This window comes from Barbus barbus (genome assembly GCF_936440315.1).
Source record: "Barbus barbus genome assembly, chromosome: 37".
Taxonomy (NCBI): Eukaryota; Metazoa; Chordata; class Actinopteri; order Cypriniformes; family Cyprinidae; genus Barbus; species Barbus barbus.
In genome coordinates, this window is record NC_136715.1 from 22,295,389 (window position 1) to 22,321,257 (window position 25,869).

General features: G+C 39.2%; 1 protein-coding gene across 1 annotated transcript; it reads right to left on the reverse strand.

Moving 5' to 3' along the window:
- Window positions 1-26: 26 nt before the first annotated feature.
- apc2 (APC regulator of WNT signaling pathway 2) lies at window positions 27-25,180 on the reverse strand (the record flags this gene model as incomplete). The annotated part of the gene is made up of 14 exons (XM_079396124.1): window positions 27-7,181; window positions 7,267-7,481; window positions 7,628-7,744; window positions 7,907-7,984; window positions 11,562-11,701; window positions 11,825-11,923; window positions 12,287-12,668; window positions 13,340-13,429; window positions 16,456-16,551; window positions 16,958-17,071; window positions 17,490-17,598; window positions 18,565-18,829; window positions 20,330-20,420; window positions 25,037-25,180. The coding sequence occupies 14 exons, from the start codon at window positions 25,178-25,180 to the stop codon at window positions 1,610-1,612; spliced, it is 7,512 nt and encodes a 2,503-aa protein (XP_079252250.1). The 3' UTR covers window positions 27-1,609.
- Between the last annotated feature and the right edge of the window lie 689 nt (window positions 25,181-25,869).

The following is a 25,869-nucleotide window of genomic DNA, read 5'->3' on the forward strand; positions in this document are numbered from 1 at the left end:
AAAGTAAGGACACAGGATTTATGAGAATGTTTATTTGAGGACCCCCTAACCCTTGGCTACACCACATTCTCTCAAACAACACTCTGAACCCAATTCATGCTTTGACAAGACCTCTCAAATATGTGAATTTGAATTTAGCGTTGCATCATATTGCTTTATCCTGACCACCACTGGTAAGGGTCCTTACAACATTACACTGAGCTCTGTTACTGGTCAATTCCAATATCTTCAGAGAAAGTCTTTAATGTGGGAACACCAGTTGGTATCAGCACTCACAGCACATTTGAAATACACTGTAGTTCTCTGTATCATTCTCAGAATTTGTGGGATCAATGACTTTACTTTTAGGAGAGAATGCATGTTTTCCGACTAAAAGAGAAAAATTGAGTGAAGCTGCTATATTACATTTAAAACTAAGCCCATGTAAATACTGCACCTCACCAAATAAGACAAACACGTTTTGTGCTGGCTAATAGGCCATAGTGAAACCTACACTGATCATATGTCTACAATATTTGCTTGTGTAGCTGCAGTTTTGGCAGTAGGCTTTGGCTGAATGGAAGTCATTTTAAACATTCTACAGCAGTCTGTTAGAATTTAGCCCAACTTACTGTAAATGGCAAGTATTTATCTCAATCCTCAGAGTTGCTACTCATTAGCTTGCTTTTAAATACTTAAAGCATAACGTGACTCTACACAAAATGACATTATGAAAGCATTCAGTAAGCAAGAGTATGTACAGCCACTTAATTGTATTACATACATTTGCTGAACACTCAACAATTACAACAATCTTATTCAAAAATGCAAATGTGTGGGTAGAGATTCATGGTTGTACTTAGAGTCTGTCATTTTCAATGAAAAAAAGAAACTGCAAAGTCATCATCACGTGTTTACAGTGGATAAGTGAGTATTTAGCATGCTATTCGTAGCAATGGCAGGATTACATTTTGCCTTCTGGGAAGCATTTGACTACAGTTATATATCAGTTTTTACAACATTACCACTAAATATCCATGACGATTACATAGACATTTTGTGCAGATTTTACCTATTGTAGCTATATTTTCCTGCAGTAATAATAAATGAAGGCAAGAGGCTGTTTAACCTGTCTGTGTGGCATAAAGGCATGTGCATACGTGGCTCTCATCTGAGAGTACAACAGTCTTTTCCGGTTTGCAGGTGGCGCATGGTCTTTTAAAGTGTTTGTCGCTGTTGTTTGAAGAATAGTTTGCATATTGTTCTAAATGTAGGCCGTAATTTTTATCTGTGGATAACACACTTCTGAGACAGTCTTTGTCATGTGTGATTAATTGTCCAAGTAGCACAAGCAATGATTAATATCACTGTACAAAAGTATAAAAAAAATGGGTATACCCTCATTTGTGGTGGGGTTTGGTTCATGTTGTGAATCCAGTGAGATTCTATACTACATGGGTAATTGTTCACATCCAGATTGTAAGTTTTTCAAATAGGTAAAACTTCTGATGCACTGGCAAGCACAAGACTCATTAAATATCCGAGGTAAAGAGAACCATATCCATTACCACCTGAGTTTTTTACAGCATCAGGAGCATAGTACTTTGTCAACCTTGGAAAAGTGGACTAATTATGCTTCATGTTTTTCCCCTGCCTTCTCTGGCATTGTCTGTGCTTGACCATGTGTCTGTGGAGAGCAGCAGACCATGGGGCTGGGGATGTAGTTGAAAGGAGTAACTCTGACAGCTTTACTGGGTGAGCTCTGTCGGAAATGGCCAACACCACCACTGTGGGTACTTTCCACTGACTGATAGGTGGAGGTTGATGCTGTGCTGTAAGTTTTTAGAGATCCAGCTGAATCCCCATCTTGGAGGATATTCCCAAAGGCCATGCTTATTTTCCTGGGGAGGGCCATCTTTGTGGCCTCCTCTGTAATGCCAAGAGCTTTTTCAATCGTGGGAGACGTGCTTGAATTTGTTTTGTTGGCTGAGTAGTCCTCAGTTTGAACAGTTGCATCACTTGTTTTCCGTGATGCTAGAGTAATAGTTGGCAGTTTTCCTGGTAGCGGTGGTGGCATCTGTTTGGCGCCTTCAGGTGAAGGCAACAGGGGCAGTGCAGTGGGTGGAAGGGTGCTCTTTAATATCTGGGGAACGTCCTCATCGCGAATCCTTCGCCAGGTCACTTTGTCAGAGTTACGTGATCCAGCTCTCTGTTGCCTCTGATTTGTGTTCCTTTCACTTTTAGCTCGTCCGCTTGAGTCAGAGGATGAAGAGCGAAGAGATGAGCGGCTGGTGACGCGACTCAAGACATTTATGCTTGGTGAGGAGGAGTATCTTTTGAAGGTATCCTCCCTCTTTACTCTTGGCTTTGGGCTGGGCATATTTCTCTGTGAGGCCCTGCAAGGACTTTCCGAGCTTGTACGTCTAGCTGGGCGTTTCACAGTGACGTCCCTATCAATGGAGGTGGCTCTTGATGGAGCCATGTCCTGTCTTAGTACCCCCTGTTCCTGCACTTGTTTTTGTCCTTGAGTCACAGGCATTCTTCTTGGACCTTGAACTGCTTCCTTCAGCTCTTGACAACGAGAAGAACATAAGAAAACTGCTGGGGCCCCTGGAACTGCTCTTCGGGATGAGGCATGCTGTGATGTTGGGACAGAACGTGAAGAAGCATCACGTCTTGAGATTTTTGACGACTCTTTGATGAACGTCAGTTGTCTGAGAAAGCCATTATGATCCGATTCACCATTACTTGAATGAGTAGATGTCATGCGAACCAAATCCAATCGATTTGCTGGTAGGATTCTTTTCCCTGACATCTGCGTATTTTGTCTGCTGATGCTAATGGGCTGGTTGGTTACTAAAGGTGAAATGTTTCTTGCTTGCCTTGATGGATTCTGCATGAATGGTATTCTGACAGGGGATTTCTGTGTTTTCCTGTCTATGGGAGACTTTGAGTTCTGATTAGTGTTTGAAGTACTTCCTCTTTTGTCCGGTGGACTGCATGGTGCTGATGCCGCCTTCTCTGGACCTTGTTTAATGGTTTGGGTTGGGGAGGTTACTTTTTTCTGAGGATGCCTGGAAGGTGTTGAACTTTGAGATGATCCTGAAGATGAGCTCTTTGGTATCCTGGCAGGTGGTGTTGAGCTTCTTTTGGGCAATGACAACTGCATGGAGTCCATGGGGTGGCCCAGTCTGTGAAGGCTTTTTGACCTGTGTTGAGCTAGATCTGGGTTTTTAGGGGCATCTGCTTTCTGTGTCACTTTTTTAGGTGGTGGTATTTGAGAGAGGGTTGTCTCCTTCTTGGGCGTGTATATCACTGTTCTACCCCTGAAGACCATAGGCAAGTTTGGAACAGGTTTACGAGGGGCAAAATCAAGTGGTTTATTAGCCTTTTTGTCATCTTTGTATACCTTCTTCTCTTTAGGAGTAAAGCTTGATCCAGACATAAATGACAGAACAGATTCAGACTCTGATGAGGGTTCCTGGGACTTTGAAGCTTGTAACGTGGTAATGATTGTATTAGCTCCTTCTTGTATTGCTCTCCATTCAACACTGTTGAGATCAGAGTCTTTGTCTGATGACATTTCATCAGAATCTTGGTAATTTTCAGAGCTCCACTCTGTTGCTTTCTGAAGAGTAGCTTTCTGTTTGTGCTTTTTCTCAGCTTTCTTTTTTCTGGCACCCTGCTTTTTCTTGTGTTGAGGCATTGCAGATGTTATGCATTTTATCAAAAGGTCATCTTCTGAATCCATGCTGACTGAGCTTGGCGAGCTGTTCTCTTCAAACTGGTTACATTCTTGCTGTGATTTTGGAGGGCACTGGGGTTTGGATGTAACATTATGTTTATTCCTTATCCACGTATGCTGAGGTTTTTCATGATGTTCTTCAAATTCTGCATCACTCAAAGAGCTAAGGGAGGAACTCAAAGAGTAACATGGAGGTGCTTCTTCTAAAATTAGATTTTGCTTGATTCTGTGAAAACCCTTTTGGCGGGACTGGTAACTGTTGACTTGATCTTGTATATTAGCATTGCGCATTACATTAGTCTTGCTTAATTTCTGTCCTGTACTATTCACCAGTCTATCCTGTCTGTCCATTTTATGGCAGATGGCCACTCCCGTAGTTGTTGGGTGATGTCTAGACTGAAAGGCTAAAGTGTTTTCCTGTGCATGACTCAGAGAGCAGGTTTTCTGATTTTGGTACACCTCTGTGTTTTGTTTTCTTATAGGAATATCTAACTGTGGCATGCTTTTTGACAGATTCTGTCCTTGCCTTTGAATTTGTCGAACTGGAGACTGGCTTTGAATCCTTTGCTGGGTCATTTTTGCTGCTATCTCTTTACTCTGTATAAGTACTCTCTGAGTGGGTACCATATGTCTGATTGTCTTTTTCAATTGGTTTGTGACTATGTGAGACTGACATGTCATTTTAGTTGGTTTGTGGAAGCGGGAGAACATGCGTAGGTCTTCAATTCTTTTTGCCTCAGTGTCAATAAGCTCTTGTGTCTCTTTGTTTCTTCGCCAGTCTTTTATTCCTTTAGTTCTGAGCGGATACTGGAGGGTTTCATCGCTCAAGGAAGTGGTGCTTGAGAAATTGATGGGCGTACCTTCAGCAGAGTCAGTGTAAGAGGAATCATCATATATTTCTTTTGAAGACATTCCAAGCTTTTGTCCAGTACACATTTGATTGTTTTTGTTCTGCAGCACCATATACACTGGTAATTGCAGATTTGCAGATTTTCGACTCTGCATGTTGAGAACTTGGTTTGAGAGGTTGGGCATCACAGTTTGCCTTACCTTCTTAAATCTGGAAGGCATGGCAGAATTAATGCACTCTTTCAGAATTTCGATGTCATCGTCTGAGTTGCCTTCACTATACTGGTCTTGGTCATCCATGTCCTCTTCCTTTTCAGAATCCTCTAGATCATTGTCTTGCTGGTTTAGCAAAGGAGTAAGTTTGAGCTCCACATCTTTCTGGATATAGTGTTCATGCAGAGGGAGGGCACTCAGACTAGAGGCACATGAGAAATTCTCAATTGGTTTTTCCATAGTGAAATAGATCATTGTGTCCAAATCTGGAGGTAGGTTAAACCTTTCTTTAAAGTCTGCGATTTCCATGAATTTGCGCAAACTGTTTTCCCATTGGCTTCCTACATCACTAAGATTCTGTGTTTCTGGTCCGCTTGATTCTGCACAGCATGGAGTTTTGCTGCGACTTGGAGGCATTGTTTGTCCTGGGCTGTCTGGTAAGTCACTGGGGCTAACTGTACCACTTATCATTTCACTACATGGATCACTCTGAATAGAGCTGGCAATTGAAGGAGATTCAAAGCTGCCAAGTGAGCTTACTGAACTACAGCGGCTCATTACAAGAGGTGTTTCGTGAATGTAGTTTTCTGAAGAGCTGGATGGTGTCCTATCCTCAAGAATTACTGTAGACACTCCTCTAAGGAACCTCTTCTCATTTTTGATTGTACTAGTGATCTCAGTTGGATCAGAGTTGCTGATTTTCTGATCAGTTAATAATAACTGACTGTCACTCAAGTCATCAAGTGTCTCATCCTCTTCATATTTTCTCTCAACACTCACATCTTCCACCTCTATGATTTCTAATGAGGAGTCACTCTCTAGCTCATTTTCCGTCTGACTCTGTCCATCAAGAGCTCCATCTCCAGAAGACAGAGAAGACAGAGAACTGCAGCGAGAGAAGCATATTGGAGTGTTCTCTACAGAATACTTCTGAGGGGTCTCCAGCTGTCCTATTGTGGGACTTCTTGCAGAACATATTGGGGAAAACTTGCTTATACTACCTCCAGTCATCACTGTTGGAACCCAAGCTTGCCTGCGCATTGCTTGAGCTGCCTGAACGTTAATTGCAGTTTTTGCAATGCCAAACTTGGCAACACTCTGGATCAGTGGAACATGCTGATAGGAGGGAGACAACTTGACAGTTGGTATACTAGCATCTGAAGATACCTTGGTTGTTACTGTTGCAGGTGTGGATATAAAAGGTTCTTGACTTTTCTCTGTATCGGTGGAACCTGAATCAAGCAAAATTGCCTCCTTGTTTGTCTCAAAATCTCTTTCAGGGATCTCATTTTGACACATGACTCTTGAAATATGTACACCACTGTTCACTGGTTCTTCGTGAGTTACCTTAAGGTCAAGTTTATTAGGACGTCGTTGTTCTGTTGGTTTTGCCAAGGTATGAGTCTGGTCCTGACTGCCACAATACCCATCGCTGGTGCTGCCACTGTTAAGGCTGTCATTGGATAAACTCGAGTTGGCTGTTTTAAGATGCAAGAAGGCATGTGCTCTGCTCAGACGCTCTTTAGGTGAAAAAGAGATGGTGTCAGAAAGATGACAAGGGGAACAGGAAATGGCTTGTGCCTCGTGAAGCTCATCTGGTCCATAATTCCAATCCACAAAATGATCTTCTGAGCTGAGGCTGAAGCTGTCCTCTGAGGATGTATGCATGGTAATGTCTTCCACCAGTTTGTCAATTTTAGCTACAGTGTTAGTGATCTTCTTGGCTAATTTCTCAGCTGCCACAGTCACTTCATCAGCAGGGGGTTGTGACCTTTTATTTTCAGTTTGAAAGGTTTCGACGTCTTGTTCAGGCTCCCCTTCTCGCTTACGGGGCTGGGTATTAAGGAAGTTAGAATTGTTCAAGAACATGGAGAGCATGGAGAAGGTTCCAGTATCCAAGCTGGCTGATACATTAGGTGCCTCATCATCATCAAAACAACCAGAATCTGAGGCATAGTCTTTTGCAAGGCTCTCAATGTGCCTCAAAGGTTTGTTTATACTTTGATGTTTGAAACTTTGCTTCTCGATTGAATCAAATGTTTCTGCCAGATGCTTTGCATCTAGCTCTGCCTCTAATGCTTTCTGCTTCCTCATGTAGAGGGATGGCATGCAGGATCCTGGTGATATAACAGCAGTATCTTTATATTTAAGTGGACGATTTGTGAGGAGGTTTCGCAGAGCTGCAGCACTTCCCATGGCTATCATTTTGTGCTTTGAATGGATGAGATTGCGAAGCATGCTTACAGCTCCCAGATCCCACAGCAATTCCTGGTCCTTTGGACTTCGTGCAGACAGGTTCCAGAGGGTTCCACATGCATTACTCACAATAGTCAAACTGTGTGATCGTAAGTGCTGCAACAGAGTCTGAAGGCAGTTATGATCCCTGAGGATTTGCCTGAATTAGGAAAACAGAAAGAATTTAAGTGATGTCATGGAAACTTTGATCTCTGCTTATTTGTGAATGTGAATAAACATGATACCTGTAATCATCTCGGGTAGCAATAAGGCTGGACACATTACGCAGGATACCTCCACCACTCTCAATAATGGCCAGTGAGTTGGTTTGGCATCGATAAGTCAAAGTGCTAACCAAAAAGCCGAGAGCACCATCAACAGAGCAAATTGCCACCTTATTCTCAGTGCTGTGTGCTGACAGATTCCACAGTGCACTGAGCACACTCTTTAAAGTCGATTCCTGTGGGGAAGACCAGACCATGTAAAATTACTCATCACTTTCTGAGTGGTATTGAAGGACAAATATCACCAATTTAATGGGTAAATCACTCATGTTCAGTTTTACTGAATGTAAGAAATGGATGTCATAGGAATTATTGATTGTACCTTTGTAGCCTGCAGTGCACAAGTCATAAGTGCTGACACACTGCCGACATCTCTCAAAGCCCTCTTGCTGTTGATATCAGCACGCCATGACAAGTTTCTCAGTATACTTGACACTACCTAAAAGCAATGACAAATCACAGAGCTGTTGTGGGCCAAATAATTACAAATGAGAGAAGCAAATAAAAAAATATTATTAAAATAAGCTGTTGCATAATATTTCTCATCCTAGAAGTTAATAAAGGAGTGATGGATTGTTGTATGGAAAAGTAGGTTATGTACCTGCTGTAATTCCTCGCTATCGGATGCAAGCTGTGCAACAATGGCTTGAAGACAGTTTTTCTTTGAGCAAAGTGTAGCCTGATAAAGTTAATAAAGAGCATTTTGTCAACATCACAAGAAGGCAAAATATTGCATTTGTAAGTTGTACATTTGCCTGTGACAAATACAAGATGGCACTGCTGATGGCAGCTAGTGTGCTTTGCTCTCCAGTGTTTGTACTGTTTTTGTTTGTTTTTCCTGTTTTTTGTTTCTCAAATACGATCAGTTTTACCAGGGATGACCTGCTGAACATTCGGCAGAACACACCACAAAATCTTCTACCGGATTTAGATTTTTCAGACGTTTTGCTGGACATTGTAGTTGGCGGAGCCGTAGCTCTGGTCAAACGCTACAGGAGGCATAGGCGGGGGAAGAGAGCCGGCGCGCTTGTGAAGCTCAGACAGCGTGGCTTTCGAATGCTGTTGCCTAGCATCCATCTGGCGAATCTCCGCTCTCTACCTAACAAAACGGACAAACACCTTCTGCTCTCCCGGACAAACAAGGATTTTTCTAACTCTGCTGCTCTGGGTTTCACAGAAACCTGGCTAAATGGCGACATACCGGACAGCGTACTACATCTGCCTAATTACCAGCTGATCAGAGCAGATCGCGACGCAGAATCAACGGGGAAATCGCGCCGCGGCGGGACGTGATTTTACATCAATGAGAGGTGGTGTACACATGTAACTGTGTTAAAGAAGATCTGCTGTTCTGATCTAGAAACGCTCTTCATTAACTACAAGCCGTTCTATTCGCCGCGGGAGTTCTGCTCGTTCATTCTTGTGAGTGTCAACATTCCACTGCAAGCACACATGAGCACAGCTTTATAGAAACTCGCTAATCTGATCACAGACACAACAACAACACCCAGACTCTGTTTTAATCATTCTTGGGGACTTTTATAAAGCAAGTCTCTCCCGCGAACTGCCAAAATACAGACAGCACATCACATGTCCCACCAGAGACAGTAATATATTGGATCACTGTTACACAACAATAAAGGACGCATATCACTCGGTTCCACGAGCAGCTTTAGGACTCTCTGATCACTGTTTGGTTCATCTTATTCCGACCTACAGACAGAAACTTAAATCTGCAAAGCCTGTATTAAGATCTGTTAAAAGATGAACTAATGAAACGGAGCGGGACTTACAAGCCTGTTTCTCTCTCACTGATTGGTCTTTTTTTGAAGCCGCTGCCATTGATCTGGACGAGCTCACAGAGACTGTAACATCTTATATCAGTTTCTGTGAGGATATGTGCATTCCTAACAGGACTCATCTAATCTACAACAATGACAAACCATGGTTCATTGCAAAACTCCGTCAGGCCAAAGAAGATGCTTACAGAAAGGGGGATAAAGTCTTGTACAAACAGGCCAAATACACACTGGAAAAGGAGATCAGAGTGGCAAAGAGGAATTATTCTGACAAGCTAAGGAAAAAATTATCTTCCTGTGATCCTGCTTCAGTGTGGAAAGGCATGAAGGATATCACCAGTTACAAGACACCATTCCCCAGCACTCTGGAGAATCAACAACTAGCAGACGACTTGAACGAGTTTTATTGTTATTTTATTGTTTTGAATAAACACCCCACACCCGCCATGAACACCTCTCCACACAACCATTAACACCTCCAGCAACCCTCCTCTCCACCACACCTACAATTCAAATCAGCGAAGAAGATGTGTGCCAGGTCTTCAGAAAGAACAAAAGAAGGAAAGCACCAAGCCCAGACGGTGTGTCACCAGCCTGTCTGAAATCTTGTGCTGACCAGCTGGCCCCTATCTTCACACAGATCTTCAACAGATCACTGGAGCTGTGTGAAGTCCCCTCATGCTTCAAACGCACCACCATCATCCTCGTCCCAAAGAAACCCAAAATTACTGGACTTAATGTCTACAGACCTGTGGCTCTAACGTCTGTAGCCATGAAATCATTTGAAAGACTGGTTTTGGCTTATCTGAAGGACATCACTGGTCCCTTACTGGACCCCCAGCAGTTTGCCTACAGAGCAAACAGGTCTGTGGATGATGCTGTCAACATGGGACTGCACTTCATCCTGAAGCATCTGGACAGACCAGGGATTTATGTGAGGATCCTGTTTGTGGACTTCAGCTCCGCTTTTAACACCATCATCATGGACACCCTTCAGAATAAACTAACCCAGCTCTCTGTCCCCACCTCTGTCTGTCAGTGGATCAACAGCTTCCTGACAGACAGACAGCAGTTATTAAAGCTTGGTAAATTCACATCCAGCACTCGTACCATCAGCACTGGAGCTCCTCAGGGCTGCGCACTCTCCCCACTGCTCTTCTCCCTCTACACCAATGACTGCACCTCTAAAGTCCCCTCTGTCAAGCTCCTGAAGTTTGCAGATGACACCACACTGATCGGACTCATCCAGGACGGTGACGAGTCTGCTTACAGACAGGAGGTTAAGGATCTGGCTGTCTGGTGCCGTCTTAACAACCTGGTGCTTAACACGCTCAAAACTGTGGAGATGATCATGGACCTTAGGAGAAACCCCCCTGCTCTCCGCCAGTCACCATCATGAACAGCACTGTGACTGCAGTGGAGTCATTCAGATTCCTGTGCACCACCATCTCTCAGGACCTGAAGTGGGATATTCACATTGACTCCATTGTCAGAAAGGCCCAGCAGAGGTTGCACTTCCTTCGCCAGCTGAGGAAGTTAAATCTGCCACAGGAGCTGCTGAAACAGTTCTACTCCACCATCATTGAATCCATCCTCTGCACTTCAATAACTGTCTGGTTCAGCTCAGCTACAAAATCTGAACTCAGAAGACTACGGAGGGTCGTCCGGACTGCTGAGCGAATCATTGGTACAACCCTCCCCACTCTCCAAGAACTGTACTTATCCAGAGTGAGCAAAAGGGCTGGTAAAATCACTCTGGACCCCTCACATTCAGCACACTCCCTCTTTGAACTGTTCAAAGACGCATGTTCTGGTTGACGCTACAGAGCTCTGAGCACCAGAACGACCAGACACAGGAACAGTTTCTTCCCTCAGGCAATCCATCTCATGAACACTCAACAATAAACGTGGAACACACAACTATAATACATTATCCATTCACCACACTCACTTATTTTATTTTTATTTTCTCATTTCTAATTTGCACATACTCGACCTGTACATACATAGTTGTCTATATTATATATTGTGTTTTTGCTGCTTCGTACATTGCCCATTTGTATATTATTCTTTTATTATCTGTGTCCTGTCCTGTTGCTGTCTTTCTGTTGCACTGTGGAGCTTCTGTCACTACAACAAATTCCTTGTATGTGTAAACATACTTGGCCAATAAAGCTCATTCTGATTCTGATTCTGATTCTGCCTGGTACTGTATATATGCATTATTAACAATTAATATTATATGTAGAGTGCAAAATAAACCAAAGATAAAATATGTTTTTTGTTTAATTATCTGACAATATTTCATTTTATATATATTTTAGTAAAAACATTTATGGCCAGTTTGGACAATGATTACATTATTTTAAAGGAATAAGATGAGATGACTGTACAAATAGCAATATCTTTAATTTTTTACATGATTCCACACTTGCTTGCAATAATTTCAAAATTTACCTTATTTACAACATCTCCATATGTAAGATTAGTGAGTGCCATTCCTGCGTAACGCCGGAGGGCCATAATGATTGGCTCATTTTGCATGCCATACAGTTCTTGGTCCAGCTGTATTAGCTCTGCAATGGCTTGCAGTCCTCCTAAAAGATGCACAAACAAGCTTCTTCATTGTGTTTTCACCTCACTGTATTTACAACTTATTTACAACTACAGCATACACTCTAGTGCTCTTTGCTCTATTTAGAGAAAATGTATTCACGTACCTAGTTCATTCATCGCCCTACGGTACTCTTCCTCAAAAGATAACTTCATTATTGCACACAAGGCCTGGCACATTTGGGGATCCACTGGCTCAGGGATTTCTGTGGATATCAAAGTAAATGTAAGTATGTATATGTAGTATGACTATTTTTATATTGCGCTAACAGCATGTATGACAACATTTTTTTCAGAAAATCAACAAAATATGTTTTAATTAATACATAAAAGCTAAACTAAATCACCATACTGAACCACTCTAATCTGATGCTTAAAGTAAGTACTTGTAAAAAAAGTCATATGATGCTTATAAGTACTGTAAATAGTCTACTTTACCTATATGTATAAGCTTTGTCTTTTTGTTTGGAACTTGATATACACAAACCAAAGAATAATAATATTCATAACAAATTAATGGTAACTCTTACATGATATAACACATTGACTATAACTTAACCAGGGCTCACCTGTGGTTTTGCCACCACCAGGAGAGGGGGTACTTAAATGGTTCTCAATCCAGTCCCAGCCATTCTCGCAGTGTGAGCGGATCTGCTCTAGCACATGAAGAACTCTCATCTCACATCGTGCTTGGCCCTCATCTGACTGTGAGTACACAATGTTGTGCAGGGCGGCACTGGCTCTGGAACGGGCTTCTCGACTATAGCCTCCTGTCCCAGCTGCTTCCCCAGTGCCACCCTCATGTAGTATTTGCACAAGCAGTGGGACGCAACCAGACTTGCGCATAGCAATGCAGCTTTCCTGCGAGCTTGACATTGCCAGAAGGGTACGGGACATCTCCTCTCGATCTCTAGAGGCCAGCATGGACAACAGCCAAAACACCATCTCCACCTGCAACCCAAACACAATTTAACAATAGCTGACATATGCTGTCTTAGAGTTCATTATTGCACTATTGTCCCTATATCCCTATATACTAAAGTATATTCAAACTAAAACTATATGAATGCTGCATATAAGGTCAGAAATAAATGGTATTGGCTAAACATCCAATATCTTGTTAAAATATAGTCAATTAGCATAGGCACTAGACAGTTATGATATTTTGTGGATTGTTTACAGCTATTTTATTTATTTATTTTTAAATCTGATGTTGATTTTAAAGGAAACCATCCATTTGTTCTCCAAACTGCTTGTTTTATGTAGGGTTGCAGAGATGCTGGAGCCTATATCAGCATCTCGGGCCAAAAGAAGGAAATATCAATGGACAGATGGTCAGTCCATCACAAGACTAACGCACAGTGCTGTACAGGCAACCATAAATGGACACATATATTTTAATGCATAAAATATAGTATGAAGTACAATAGATAGACTGCCGTGTTTACAGAAAGGCTAATATTGCCCTTTAGTAAATAGTTAAATTCTAACCTGTTCTGTAAGCTTCCTAATGATTATTCTGTGATTTCTTTTTTTGTTTGTTTTTTCTCAAAATATCATTGTATGTAACCAGATTACATTTAGGAATACTGACAAACAAAACAACAACACAATGGTCTTACTTTGCTCCCTGCTTCTCCAGGGGCCTCCAAAGTACCAGCATTTCTGGTTTCCATGTCAGACACAGATGCTTTTGAGAGGCACTCGGTGCTCTGTGGACAGAGGATATGGTTTATTATTTGTTCCTATTTAGTACAGAAGATACTTGGAAATTTGGTTTGTATGTCTTAACACATTAATATTTATTAAAGCAGCAAAGTATCAGCGAAGTCCTGAAAATCTGTGCTGTATTAAGACTGATTCACACATATTGAGAGGTATATATTCTTCAAAATAAAGAAAAAATGTCTGTCAAATATGAAGTGTCCATAGTACCTGTGATGAATTACACCTGTGGCTATTCTGCTACAGAGCTTAAGGGAAACTTAATAACATCGCCTTAACACCAGTTAAAACCAACTGAAAAAATCGTCATCTTCATAGTTTCCGTATGCAGCATGGTCTAATATTTTGTACACAGTGCCAATATGATATTCATATATTTTTATTCTGACTTACTGCTCAAATAACCTTTGAAGCCAGACATTTTTTTCTGTTTAAAAACTGTTTGAGCATGTGCACAACATTTGCATATGGAGAGTGAATCAGCACCAGTGCCAAAGACCTGATTCGTTCTTTCATGCTCAAACCCATCACTATGGCAACGTTTGGCACCAGCTACAATACAATCTCTAGACAACCAGATTACAAGAAAGGACACAGACATGTCTACAATGATATTCTAGAGTCTTGCTCAGTAAGCACTATCCTATTTAAAAAGTATCCTAGAATCCACCTCATGAAGTTGGTTACGAGAATGTCCAGAGGTGTAATCTAGACAATGAGTGCCCACTTTAAAGAACATAAAACATTACTATTGTTGTTAGCATATACTGAATACTTCCACTTAATTTCATAGTTTTGATTACTATTATTCCAAAATTAGTTGAAGGGTCCAGTGACCCAAAATAGTGACAAATCTAAAGCTTTACTCGCTGCATACAATTTAAATGGCAACCTTGTACTGCAGGTTTCATCATATCCTTACTTCATCATTTCAGATTCTCAGCCTTATTAAACAGTAGGCCTTATGGTCAGTCAGCTGCGGTGGGAATCCCTTAGTCTCAGAGAACTATGCTTCAAAATGACAACTTCACACTTGCCAGGCATCCCAGTCACTGAGCAGCCAGTAGGAGGCAGCTTGCGGAGGGCATACCCTGTTTTCTGCATAGCAACGCTGAGTGCCAGTGCCAGTGTGTGCTGAGAGACAGCGGCAGGTGAAATTGGGTGGATGTGAAGCTGTGCAAAGAAAATCCTAGAAGAATAACGCTTCTGATTTTCATAAGCTGAATAGACAATGCAGAATTATCTTATGGTGCTACAAATGCTGCATCATGTTCCATTAGTAAAACACTGAATAACAAGTTTTATTAAATTACAATACATATTTAATATACAATTTTTATGTAGTAGAGGAAACCACATTTCAAATGTATTGCTTAAGACTAATTCATGATGATTACAATTTATCATGTTTGTAATTAAAACTAGCAACTGCTAGCGATGCAAAAGGAACATTTTCTTTTAGCTTTGTTATATTACATATACAGTAATTCTTTTGTTTCCTTATTTTTTTTTTTACAACCTCCATCCATTACCTGAGCCATAAATGTCACATTTTTAATGTGACTTTTCCAGCAGGCTGGTTCAGTCAACAATGTTCTCTGTGGTTTTGTGTTGCCTCTGGCAATGCAAACCCCAGTAGTTTACAGCATCTATAAATTGTGCTGTGAGAACGCCACTACAGAGAGATAAATAACAGCAGAGAAACTTACTTTGTAGCACTTTGATGTTACTAAATAATTCACCGGAATGAAATCATTCAAGTGTTGAGAACATATTAGAATTAGAGTTTTTCTGTCAATAACAAGTGTGACTCTGAAAGTTTCCTGTGTTTACTAAACTATTACACATTACAAACTCAAAGTCTCTTTAAGACAAGTCACTCGGTGGCCATCTTTGAAACGCCTCTCGGGCATCCAAGAGCAGCTCCTATCACTTTGTATGGGGAAACATCAAATTCTCCAAAACTGTTCACTAAGCTTATGATTAAATTTCTTATTTGAAATCACCAATGAAATCGGACAACAACTGTGTCATAAATGTTGTTTCTTTAGCGTTATAAAAAGCTTATTTCTCAGGCTAGATCAGCCAGAGCGCATGCGCAGTCCTGAGTGTACATGCTTTTATCAGTCATCTTTTATCATTTGTTCAGCAGTAGCCCCTCAGAACAAAGATCCAGGGGGCGGGGTTGGATCCACATCTAGGGGGTGGAGATTGGTAGGTTTAGGGGTGGGTTTAGGGATCAGGGGGTGGAGACGAGTAGGTTCAGGTGTATGTAAGGTGGGAGGAGTTGGATCTAGATCCAACCCCGCCCCCTGGATCTTGTGTTCTGCAGTGAGGACCATCTCCGTCTCAGAGCGCTGACTGTTTCTATAGCAACCGGGACTTCGCGCTGACTTTACAGATTAGCGATTGGCTCTTTCATTCAGAAGGCGGGGCTTCCTGCGATTGAGCAGCCATATTTAGCGTTGCATTTTTCCCCTTTCAAAACTATACGAGTGACACGTCTTGGGTATTCTATAGTCTTTGGTATTGTCAGGTGGTGTAACTCAATCAAATAAAACATTATTGATTTAGTAGACAAAAGATTTTTAAATATTAAACAAAACTGCTTCACTTATTTAAACTTTTCAATAAATATTTTTTCCAGTAATTTAAATCTTTAAAATAAGACCTTTTATAATTTGTTATTATTATGCATTATTTTTATATTTTTATTGTAATCACTGGGCAGTCATCTGGAATTTTTATATATACACATTAAAAAAAATCAAAATGAATAAGAGGTCCATTTATTGTCATTTGCTTCTTTAATTTTTTGTTGGTGTTGTTGTTGTTAACAGTTCAATAAATTTGGACAATCAACCTTGTTTTTATCACAGTTGCATTTTATGATTCAGACTCAAATTTAGCCATTTTATGATTCAGACTCAAATTTAGCCATTTTATGATTCAGGCTCAAATTTAGCCATTTTATGATTCAGGCTCAAATGGAGGACAGGGGTGTATAGGTCACCTGAGTCTCTGGTAGAGCACTCTTCTCTTGAGGACCACGCGAGCTCTGGGCCTCCTGAAGCTCTTTCTCCAGTTGCTCCAATCGAGCAACACGGATCTGTATGCAGAAACATATACAGTAATTATTCATACAGTAGAGACCATTTTAATGCTTTGTTAATGATACTTTGAAAGAACATTATCATATACCATTTCACGATACACCACTATTATCTCTGCTAAAGAGCCCAGCTTAGCAATGCTCTTCAACATGGTTCCTCAAACCTTAGCTGACTGACCATGTACGTCTTGTTGGTTAGGGTAGTTAAGAAGCCTGGTTGGTTACATCAGCATCCAAAACACAATATAAACTGTGCTGGATGTTTGAGTGTCAGTATTGTGGTTCAGGTCAAATGTTGATAAAAGCGTGACGTGTTTGTGACAGACATGTGACATTTAAGCTGGATTTACAGCTGGACCTTTGTTGATGAAAACGTGGCATTAAATCTATAATCTGTTCTTACTTGTGTTCTCTGAACCATCTCGTCGCTGGTGCCGAAACGTTCCTCCATCACGGAGCGCAGTTGTTGAGCTTCAAACTCCAGCTGCTGACGAATAAAATCCACCTGCATGGAGAACTGTGAAGCACAGAAGAATGCACATGTATCATGTACTGCATGCATGCTATTCTTTTTTACCATGATCAAACCTCTAGAGACAGGAAAGAGAATTACAGACTGAACAAACTATTCTATAAAAACATTTAAACAACATGCTTTTATTGTATGGGAAAGATCTGCACTAAAATTCTTCTCCTTTTATGTTTAAAGGTACATTTTTTTTATAGATGTTATTAAGTAAATAATTACAAATAGTTACTATATGGCCGAAATATCTCTTTAAGAATCAATGTAGTTACTTTAAACTAGACAGGGGACACCTGACTCAAAAAATCTGTGGTCATTAGCAGCAAAAGCAGGTGACCTCATTTTTGGCTACAGATGCACACAGTCCCATCAGTGAGTAATTGGGGTGGAAGTTGTTCAGGCTGCTTACCGTATCAAGTCGCGGCAGTTCGGCCAGTCTCTGAGACAAACCTTGCAGCTGTGAGTAATACCACCGCCGCTCTCTCTCCTCTTTCTCTATCTCACTCAGCAACATGGACCTACAACACACAATCACACACTCCTGAAACCTGAAATTACTGTACTCCAGCAGCGGTGGGCAGAATTCAGAATTGAATCATTTGCCACAGATCACAGGATGTTGAAATAGACTACAATTTGTATTACATTTTATATTAATTGTATTACTTAGGAGTTTTATTACTCCTTTCTTGTGACAAATTTTGAATAATCACCATATACCAATCCTTTACATGTGGACCCCCCCCCTCAACTGAAAGTTTGGGGCCTGCTTTTGATTTATTAATTCTTAATAGATGTATTAATTATTCATTTATTATTAGATTTAATAATGTTTTGAAATAAGTCTTATGTTCAAATCAAGGCTATTTAAAGCAATAATATTGTGAAATAGTATTACAATTTAAAACAACAGTTTTCTATTTTAATATATTTTACAATATAATTTATTCCTGTGAATTTTCAGCAACATTACTCCAGTCTTCAGTGTCACATAATCCTTCAGAAATCAGTCTAATATGTTCTCGTTACCCAAGTAACATTTCTAATTATTATCAGGGTTGAAAATGGTTTGATGCTTAATATTTTTGTGGAAATCATGATATTTATATATTTTTTAGCATTCCATGATGAATAGAATGTGAAATGTGTTTATTTGACATGTATATGCATTTTTTTGTTTCCTTTTTATTATTATTTTTCTTTGTTCTGTTGCATGTTTTTTTTTTCATTACAAAATATTAGAAAATGCATATAATAAAATAACTTTTTATAAGTTATATGAATTTGAAATTTAAAGTTGAACTGTTGTCCAGCTCTTTAAAATGAGAGTGCTTTTGACTAGCAATAGCAAGTAATTATGGTTCATGGATGTGACCTAAACTAAAGGCCACTGGATGTTAAAGTGGACAAACCCACTAAGGGAAATAACATTTCCCTTAAAAAACGAGACACATGATTAGAGTGTTTGGATGTGATGATCTCACCTCTCTTTACAGAGATCCTCTAAGTGCTGGGTAGTGACACGGCCTTCTGCAGTGGCCTGATGAGGGTGCCCGGGGTGCACGGCTGTGCCCTCTCCAGATGCAGATGAGGACTGGCGGGACGGTGGACAAGCGGGACTCCTGGCCCTGCTGATGCTCAGTCTCTCCTCGCCTTCTCCAAACTGACTAGCCATAGTCTCTGGAAACACACGCAGGTTGTGAGGCTGGTACTTCAGCTCGTAGTAGTTGGTCAAGTCCATATGCAGTTCTAGAAAAACAAGAAAAGTCAAATATTTTATTATTTTTGATCTTTTATAGATTCTTTAAGTATTTAGGATGTGTACAATCAGCTAAGACACATTTATTTTGCTGTAGTGCTTATATATTTAATAGTAGCTTACTTTGAAAACAGTCTTTAATCTATGCTGTTTTCTGCTGATGGGAGAACATAATGTCCCAAACCTGTTTAGTAGTTTGAAGTAATTGCAATATGTTTTGTGCTTTGCTACTTTCAAATTCTGTCAATTTTCTAATAACCAATTCAAACAATAAATCAGTTCAAATGGCAGCATGAAGGTCACATGAAGCAATCATCTATTTCTCTTTACTATTAGTTATAGCACAAAATAAACATCAGAAGGTTTGTTGAAAGAAACAGTACAACTGAGTATTACTCAGTCACTGTTTTACCTGTGGAAATATGCCTTTAAAACAGCCTGTAAACAATGTTGCATTTACATTATATTATTTTCACTTCACCTTCACTTAGTGATGTCTTCATTATTTAATTATGATAAATATTAAAACATGTTTTTATAAAAGCCACAGTTTAAATGTTGTACATTGTAGAATGCAAAACCAAATTATTTGATTAAAACAATAATATAAAAATGCCATATGTGCAGTTTAAATGTATGTATAAAACAAATTTGACCAACTGACAGGGTTCCCTGTATGGTTTACAGCATTAGTTAAATGATTGTTTTCCTTAACAAAATGTACATGTACTGTACCTAATATACAGTATATCCAAATTATATTGAATCATTTGGATATACTGAGCTTGTGAACTGAAATCGCATTGAATTATGGATTGTTTGTCAATAGCCAAGCCAACCAAGAACCATTAATAATACTGAATGTCCTTCAAAAATTATTCAGTTTCAGGATTTTTTTTAAACTGAATGAGAACCTGTTATCTGTGTCCATCCCAGCATGTCTTTCTAATGTTTGTTACACATACATTTGCCAGGAAAATTATGTGAATTGATTGATGCAAAAATGTATGCACCCTCAAAGACCCAAAGAGTACATGAACAATACAATGGCTTCGATAGAAGAAAATTCACATTAACTGAGATGCTGTGGCATGTTCTCAATACAGTGTTGAGTGTTAAACTGAAACAGTTTTGCTAAATTTATCTTGACAGTTCTGATCTGCAATTACAGGACACATTTTGTGAGTTTGGTAAATCCCAATAAAAATTGGTTATTAAATTCACTGTGTGCAACAAAGATTTTTTTTGGTATGATTTGTTTAAACAGACTGTTTAATAAAATTTGTATACAGGTTAATTCAATAGCTGTATAATTCTGTGATATTTTTATGGTAGTTAATCATATAAATTGTATGCATCATATCATTTTCATTTATCAAAACATCAATAAATAACTAAAGAGTAAGAAATAACTGTACAGTTAAGATAAATTCTATGGTTGAATGAATTATGACGGCTATGTAGAGAAGTGAATAGATTTCCTGCAGTACCTTTGAGCTGGTCCAGCACATCAGTTCTGCCTGAAGAGGCAAGAGTTCCGGCCTCCTGCTCCAGTTTACTCTGCAGCTGCTTCAGAACCTCCTATTACAGCAAAAAAAGAAACAAATAAATAAGCAGCCGACAGACTTTTGTTTGCCAGTGGAGTCCAGCTGTGCAAAAATCAAACTTGGATTTCAAAGTAAAAAGAGAAATTCTCATAGACGCTTCTCTCATATCACAAAAGCAGATGACTTCATCTTTATAATGCATGCATCACTCTATTTGAGGGGAGAACTGACTGCGAGCGTGAACAGATTTGGCAGGGATTACACTCAGCATCTGGGCATGTGGGCCACAGTGGAATCATGGGATATTGAATATGACCCATGTATCACCTATAATCTCACGAAAGCCTTTGCTGAATCAGTTTCAATTGATGATTTTGTGTAGCGAATGGCTTAGAGCATTTCCAATGCATAAATAAATGAACCCTTAGAGTGTGAGCTGTATTTTTTAAATGGATCGGTAAAGGTTATCTTCTTTCTTTTATTCACCCTAATGTTGTTTTAAATCTGTAATGCATTTCTTTCTTCTGAAGGAACACAAACTATGCTATTTAAAAAAAAAAAATGTTTCAATATTTCTTTGTTAATACTGTACAATGAAAGTCAACGGTGTCCAATTTTGTTTGGAATCCTGCAGCGTTCTTCAAAATGTTAATGTTCATTTGTGTTGAATACAATAAATAAATGGATTAATACAGAATGGAGATATCCAACACATTCCGACACATATTAACATTTTTTTTTTTGTGATGGCTGAATTTACAGCAGCCATTACTCCAGCCTTCTGTGTCACGTGATCATTCAGATATGCTTATTTGGTGCTTAACTTGCAGTTGAAAGTGACATTTTCTCTAATTAGAATTTTTTTATTACACCGAAACATTATAAATGTCTTTAACTGTCACTCTTGATCAAGTTAATCCATCCTTGACAAATAAAAGTATTAATTTATTAAAAACTACTGACCCCAAAACTGTTGAATGGTAGTGTTAATACAATGCACATTTGTAGAATTGTTATATATGAATGTTGCAACACTTAAGATTTTAAATTAATAACCATATCTCATATCCTATTGGGTTGTATTCCCAATAGGATTAATGTTTCCAAGCAGTTAAACTGACGAAAACACACATGAATCTGCTTCTTTCAAACTACACACAGCCTTTTAAGTGTATTTCCTCATCTGATGAATTTCAGTGCTATCTTCAGTGAATTAATGTGGTTTGGTTTTGTGATGTCATGCGCAGGAATATGAACAGGAAAAAGACACTCCCATTTTACTGGAACTCGAAAGCTGAACCGACATCAAGCTCATGTAACACATCAAACATTCTGCAATTTAAGACTCAGAGTCGATAATAAAATTAGCCCCATGGTCTAATGGTTACCTTCTCTGCTCAACTGAGAGCTGTAATGGGCAACAGTGATTTAAAATGTGCTCAGACATCATTCAGCTTAGAGATGCTGGACATTCATCATTAGAGTCTCCAGACATTTTGTGGAAAGTGGGTCACGGCAGAGACAAACGCATGCAGTGGAGACTCAGTCCTCACCTCACAGATCTACCCTTCACACTGCTCAACCAACAGTGTTAGAAAATATTTATTATAGTCAAGTCAAGGCAATATTATTTGTATAGCGCTTTTAACAATGCAAATTGTGTCAAAGCTGCTTTACATCGGCTTGATATAAAGCTAATAAGGAATTATTGAAGAACTAACAGGGAATGATTCATTAACACTTAACTCACTACTGTTAACTACTAAGGAAGAAGTGTTAACTAATTAGTTAGCTAAACAATAACTAATGTATTCTGTCACACCTCCTGAAGAACTACTATTAATTATCTACTAGTTAAGGTTCAAGAAAAATAACTATGAAATAACTACTACTGAACAATTATATGCAAATAGTCACTATAATAATCAGGTTGTGGCCCACAAATCAAGTACTTGAGCAAAAGTACAGATACCCAATAACATATTACTCCAGTAAAATTATAAGTAGGCCTATTAATTTTTTTAATTACTTGAGTAAAAGGACACTATAGTACCAACTTTGTTACAGTCCACTACTACTATTATTAGCCTATAATGGAAAATGAAATATGCATCTTATTTGCTGCACACCCAAAAGGACTCATTACTATAATTGTACATAACGAGGGGTGAGAACCAGAAGGGCGTAAGTGACATTTTGGGTGAAATGGATACATATATATATATATATATATATATATATATATACTGGCAAAAGTATACTGTCATCCATGAGTATACACATTTTATGTATATACACACACACACACACATATATATATATATATATATATATATATATATATATATATTTTTTTTTTTTAAATATATATATAAAAATTCTAAATGTCTCAAACTCAAAGCATTCCCTACAGTCTGAAAATACACTTTATTGAAATTAAGCCATACCACACAAAGGCCATTTTGTATTCAGTAACAGGCCCATAGTTGATAAAATGAGGTAATAAATTAATATAATATAATATAATATAATAACTAGGCAAGGCAACATTTATAATTTTCTGAATTATCTGAAGTATTAAAATAACTCAAATGAAATAAACAAACTATCAAACTTTGAAATAAAAAATTATAAAAACGATATCAATTATAAAAACTATAACAAAAATGCCAATAAAACACAACAGAAGGTTACGAAAAACAGTTATCAAAACTTAAAGTAAAATGAAAGTGAAAACAATATATTATGCATATAAATAAAATCTCCATAACACATGGAAATTGCGTTTGGGTGTGTGTGTGTGTGTGTTTGGTTAAAATAAATTTGTTCTTTCCTAGTTATATTTGCAAAGACAACTAAATCAAGCCATTCGTATGCTGATTTTCTAAAGACTGCAAACTATGTTGCTGTGTGGTTCTTTCAAAACGTTGCTTTTTGAGCAATTCAACAAGTCAACTTATGTCAAGAGGCTTAACTAATAAGCCTTTTACTAGAGAATTGAATTGAACTGATTTGGTCATACAATACAAAATTAAGAGAAATGCAGAGTAAATAGCAAACCTGCCTGTACACTTTTAAAAACTACTTGATTATTATTTGTGCAATTTTGTTTGGTGCCACTAATGACTTCACCTTAAAGGGTTAGTTCACCCTAAAATGAAAATTAGTTCATGTTTTACTCATCCTCAAGGCATCCTAGGTGTATATGAATTTCTTGACTTTCTTCTTTCAGATGAATCCAATCGCAGTAATATTCAAAATTGTCCTGGCTCTTCTAAGCTCTATCATTGCAGTCAGCGGGTGTTTCTGTTACACAGTCCAAAACCATTAAAATAAAGTGTACGTATCCACAAAAAAACATGCCTCACATGGCTCTGGGGGGTGAATAAAGGCCTCCTGTAGTGAATCGATGCATTTTTGTGGAAAATTTTTTTTTTTTTTAAATGTTATAAACAGTTTTGTGTAACTTCCGCTGTGTAACTGTTGTACGTCCGTTCACAGGAGACTGCCTTGCCGGCAGTAGCGCATGCGCGCATGAGTCTCGCGAAAACCAACGTTTGTTTATAGGAGCAAAGGAAGCATAGTTTCCTTACTCTAGCAAAGGAAAACCAGTCTCCTTTTGGCTTATTTCGAAATCCTCTGACATTTTTCTTTACAAATCCTCGTTTTGTGCTTCTAATTCGTGACCGGTGTTTTGCTTTGTTCTCTCACCGTGCTCGTCACTTATGCAACGCCGATGTGAAAGTGAAAGTGAAGTGACATTCAGCCAAGTATGGTGACCCATACTCGGAATTCGTGCTCTGCATTTAACCCATTTAACCCAACGTGCACACACACACACACACACACCGTGAACATACACCCGGAGCAGTGGGCAGCCATTTATGCTGCGGCGCCCGGGGAGCAGTTGGTACCTTGCTCAAGGGCACCTCAGTCGTGGTATTGAGGGTGGAGAGAGCGCTGGACATTCACTCCCCCCACCTACAATCTCTGCCGGCCGGGGACTCGAACCCGCAACCTTTGGATTACAAGGCTGACTCTCTAACCATTAGGCCACGACTTCCCCCATGTCCCACGTCATCCGCCGGAACGGCTTCCACTTATGACAGTTAGATCAAGTGAGAGAGATGTGTTTATTACGTTTGAAATATGGATATTTTTCTTACAAAAACGCATGGATTCGCAACAGGAGGCCTTTATACAGAGCCGTGTGAGGCACTTTTTGGGGATACGTGCACTTTATTTTACTTGTTTTGGACTGTTTAACAGAAAAACCCGCTGACTGCAGTGACAGAGCTTAGAAGAGCCAGGACAATTTTTTAATATAACTCCGATTGGATTCTTCTGAAAGAGGATAGTCATAGACACCTAGGATGACTTGAGGGTGAGCAAATAACAGGATCATTTTAATTTTTGGGTGAACTAACCCTTTATGGTCTACGTCATTCTCAAAGATTATCCTGACCTTGCATATCAGCTTCGGTTTTATGCTCTGTTATTTTAGAAGCATATGCAACACATGCAAGCAAAATCAAAGATCTATTATCAGGCCTGACTCATGGACCATGTTCATAATTGGGTGGACCAGGCCTCCTTGAGGAGCCAAGGCTGTCCTTTTAATAAATGTGTTATAATCTGAGCTTCACTCACCTTCATGTCAGAGGTTTCATTCTCCAGCTTGGACAGGTGGTGTGAGTTGTCCTGAAGCTCACGGCGCAGGTGAGAGTTCTCCTTACGGAGGTCCTCCACCTGCCGCACCAGCTGGTCATAGGAAGCCGTTGAGTATGACATCATCACTCGATGGGATCCCTGAGAAGGTCAGAGGGCAGGGGTCAGTCAATGCAATAACGTCCCTAGATTCATTATGAATTCAGTGTATAGTAGTCAACATTTGAAGCCTTTCATCAAAGTTGTCCTAAAACCTAAAACCAAAATGTGTTCTTGTCTTAGGACAACTTTGATTAACTATTTTGATTCATTTCAAATGTTGACTACTTTATACAGTGCGCAGTCAGCAGTACTTTCTTGGAGGACCCCACTGAAAAAAACAACAAAAAAAACAATCCATACCAGCCTTTGGAAAATGGTGTTTGGCTGGTTCAAAGTAGAAATAATAGAAACAGTCCCACATGTTGTCACAGTTATAAAGTTTTTGTCAAAGACCTTTTTTTAAGGCAGTAAATTGATTAACTATACAAACTACCCCAAATCTGCCTATTATCTGATTGGTCAGTTTATATTTTAAATCTATCAGATTTACGATTTTCAAGCTATGACCGGTTGTAGGAATTCTTTCCATAACTATTCTATACTCAAACAAAAAGGAAACGACTGGGTCTTTATATATATAACCGCTCGTTTTGCAGCGTGATATTGCAAATTGGTGAGTCTTCCCATATTATTTTAATGTATTATCTTAATTATGAACACACTGGTTTGTAGTGCAAGCAGTTTTAACGTTTACTGCACTTTGTTATTCTTCT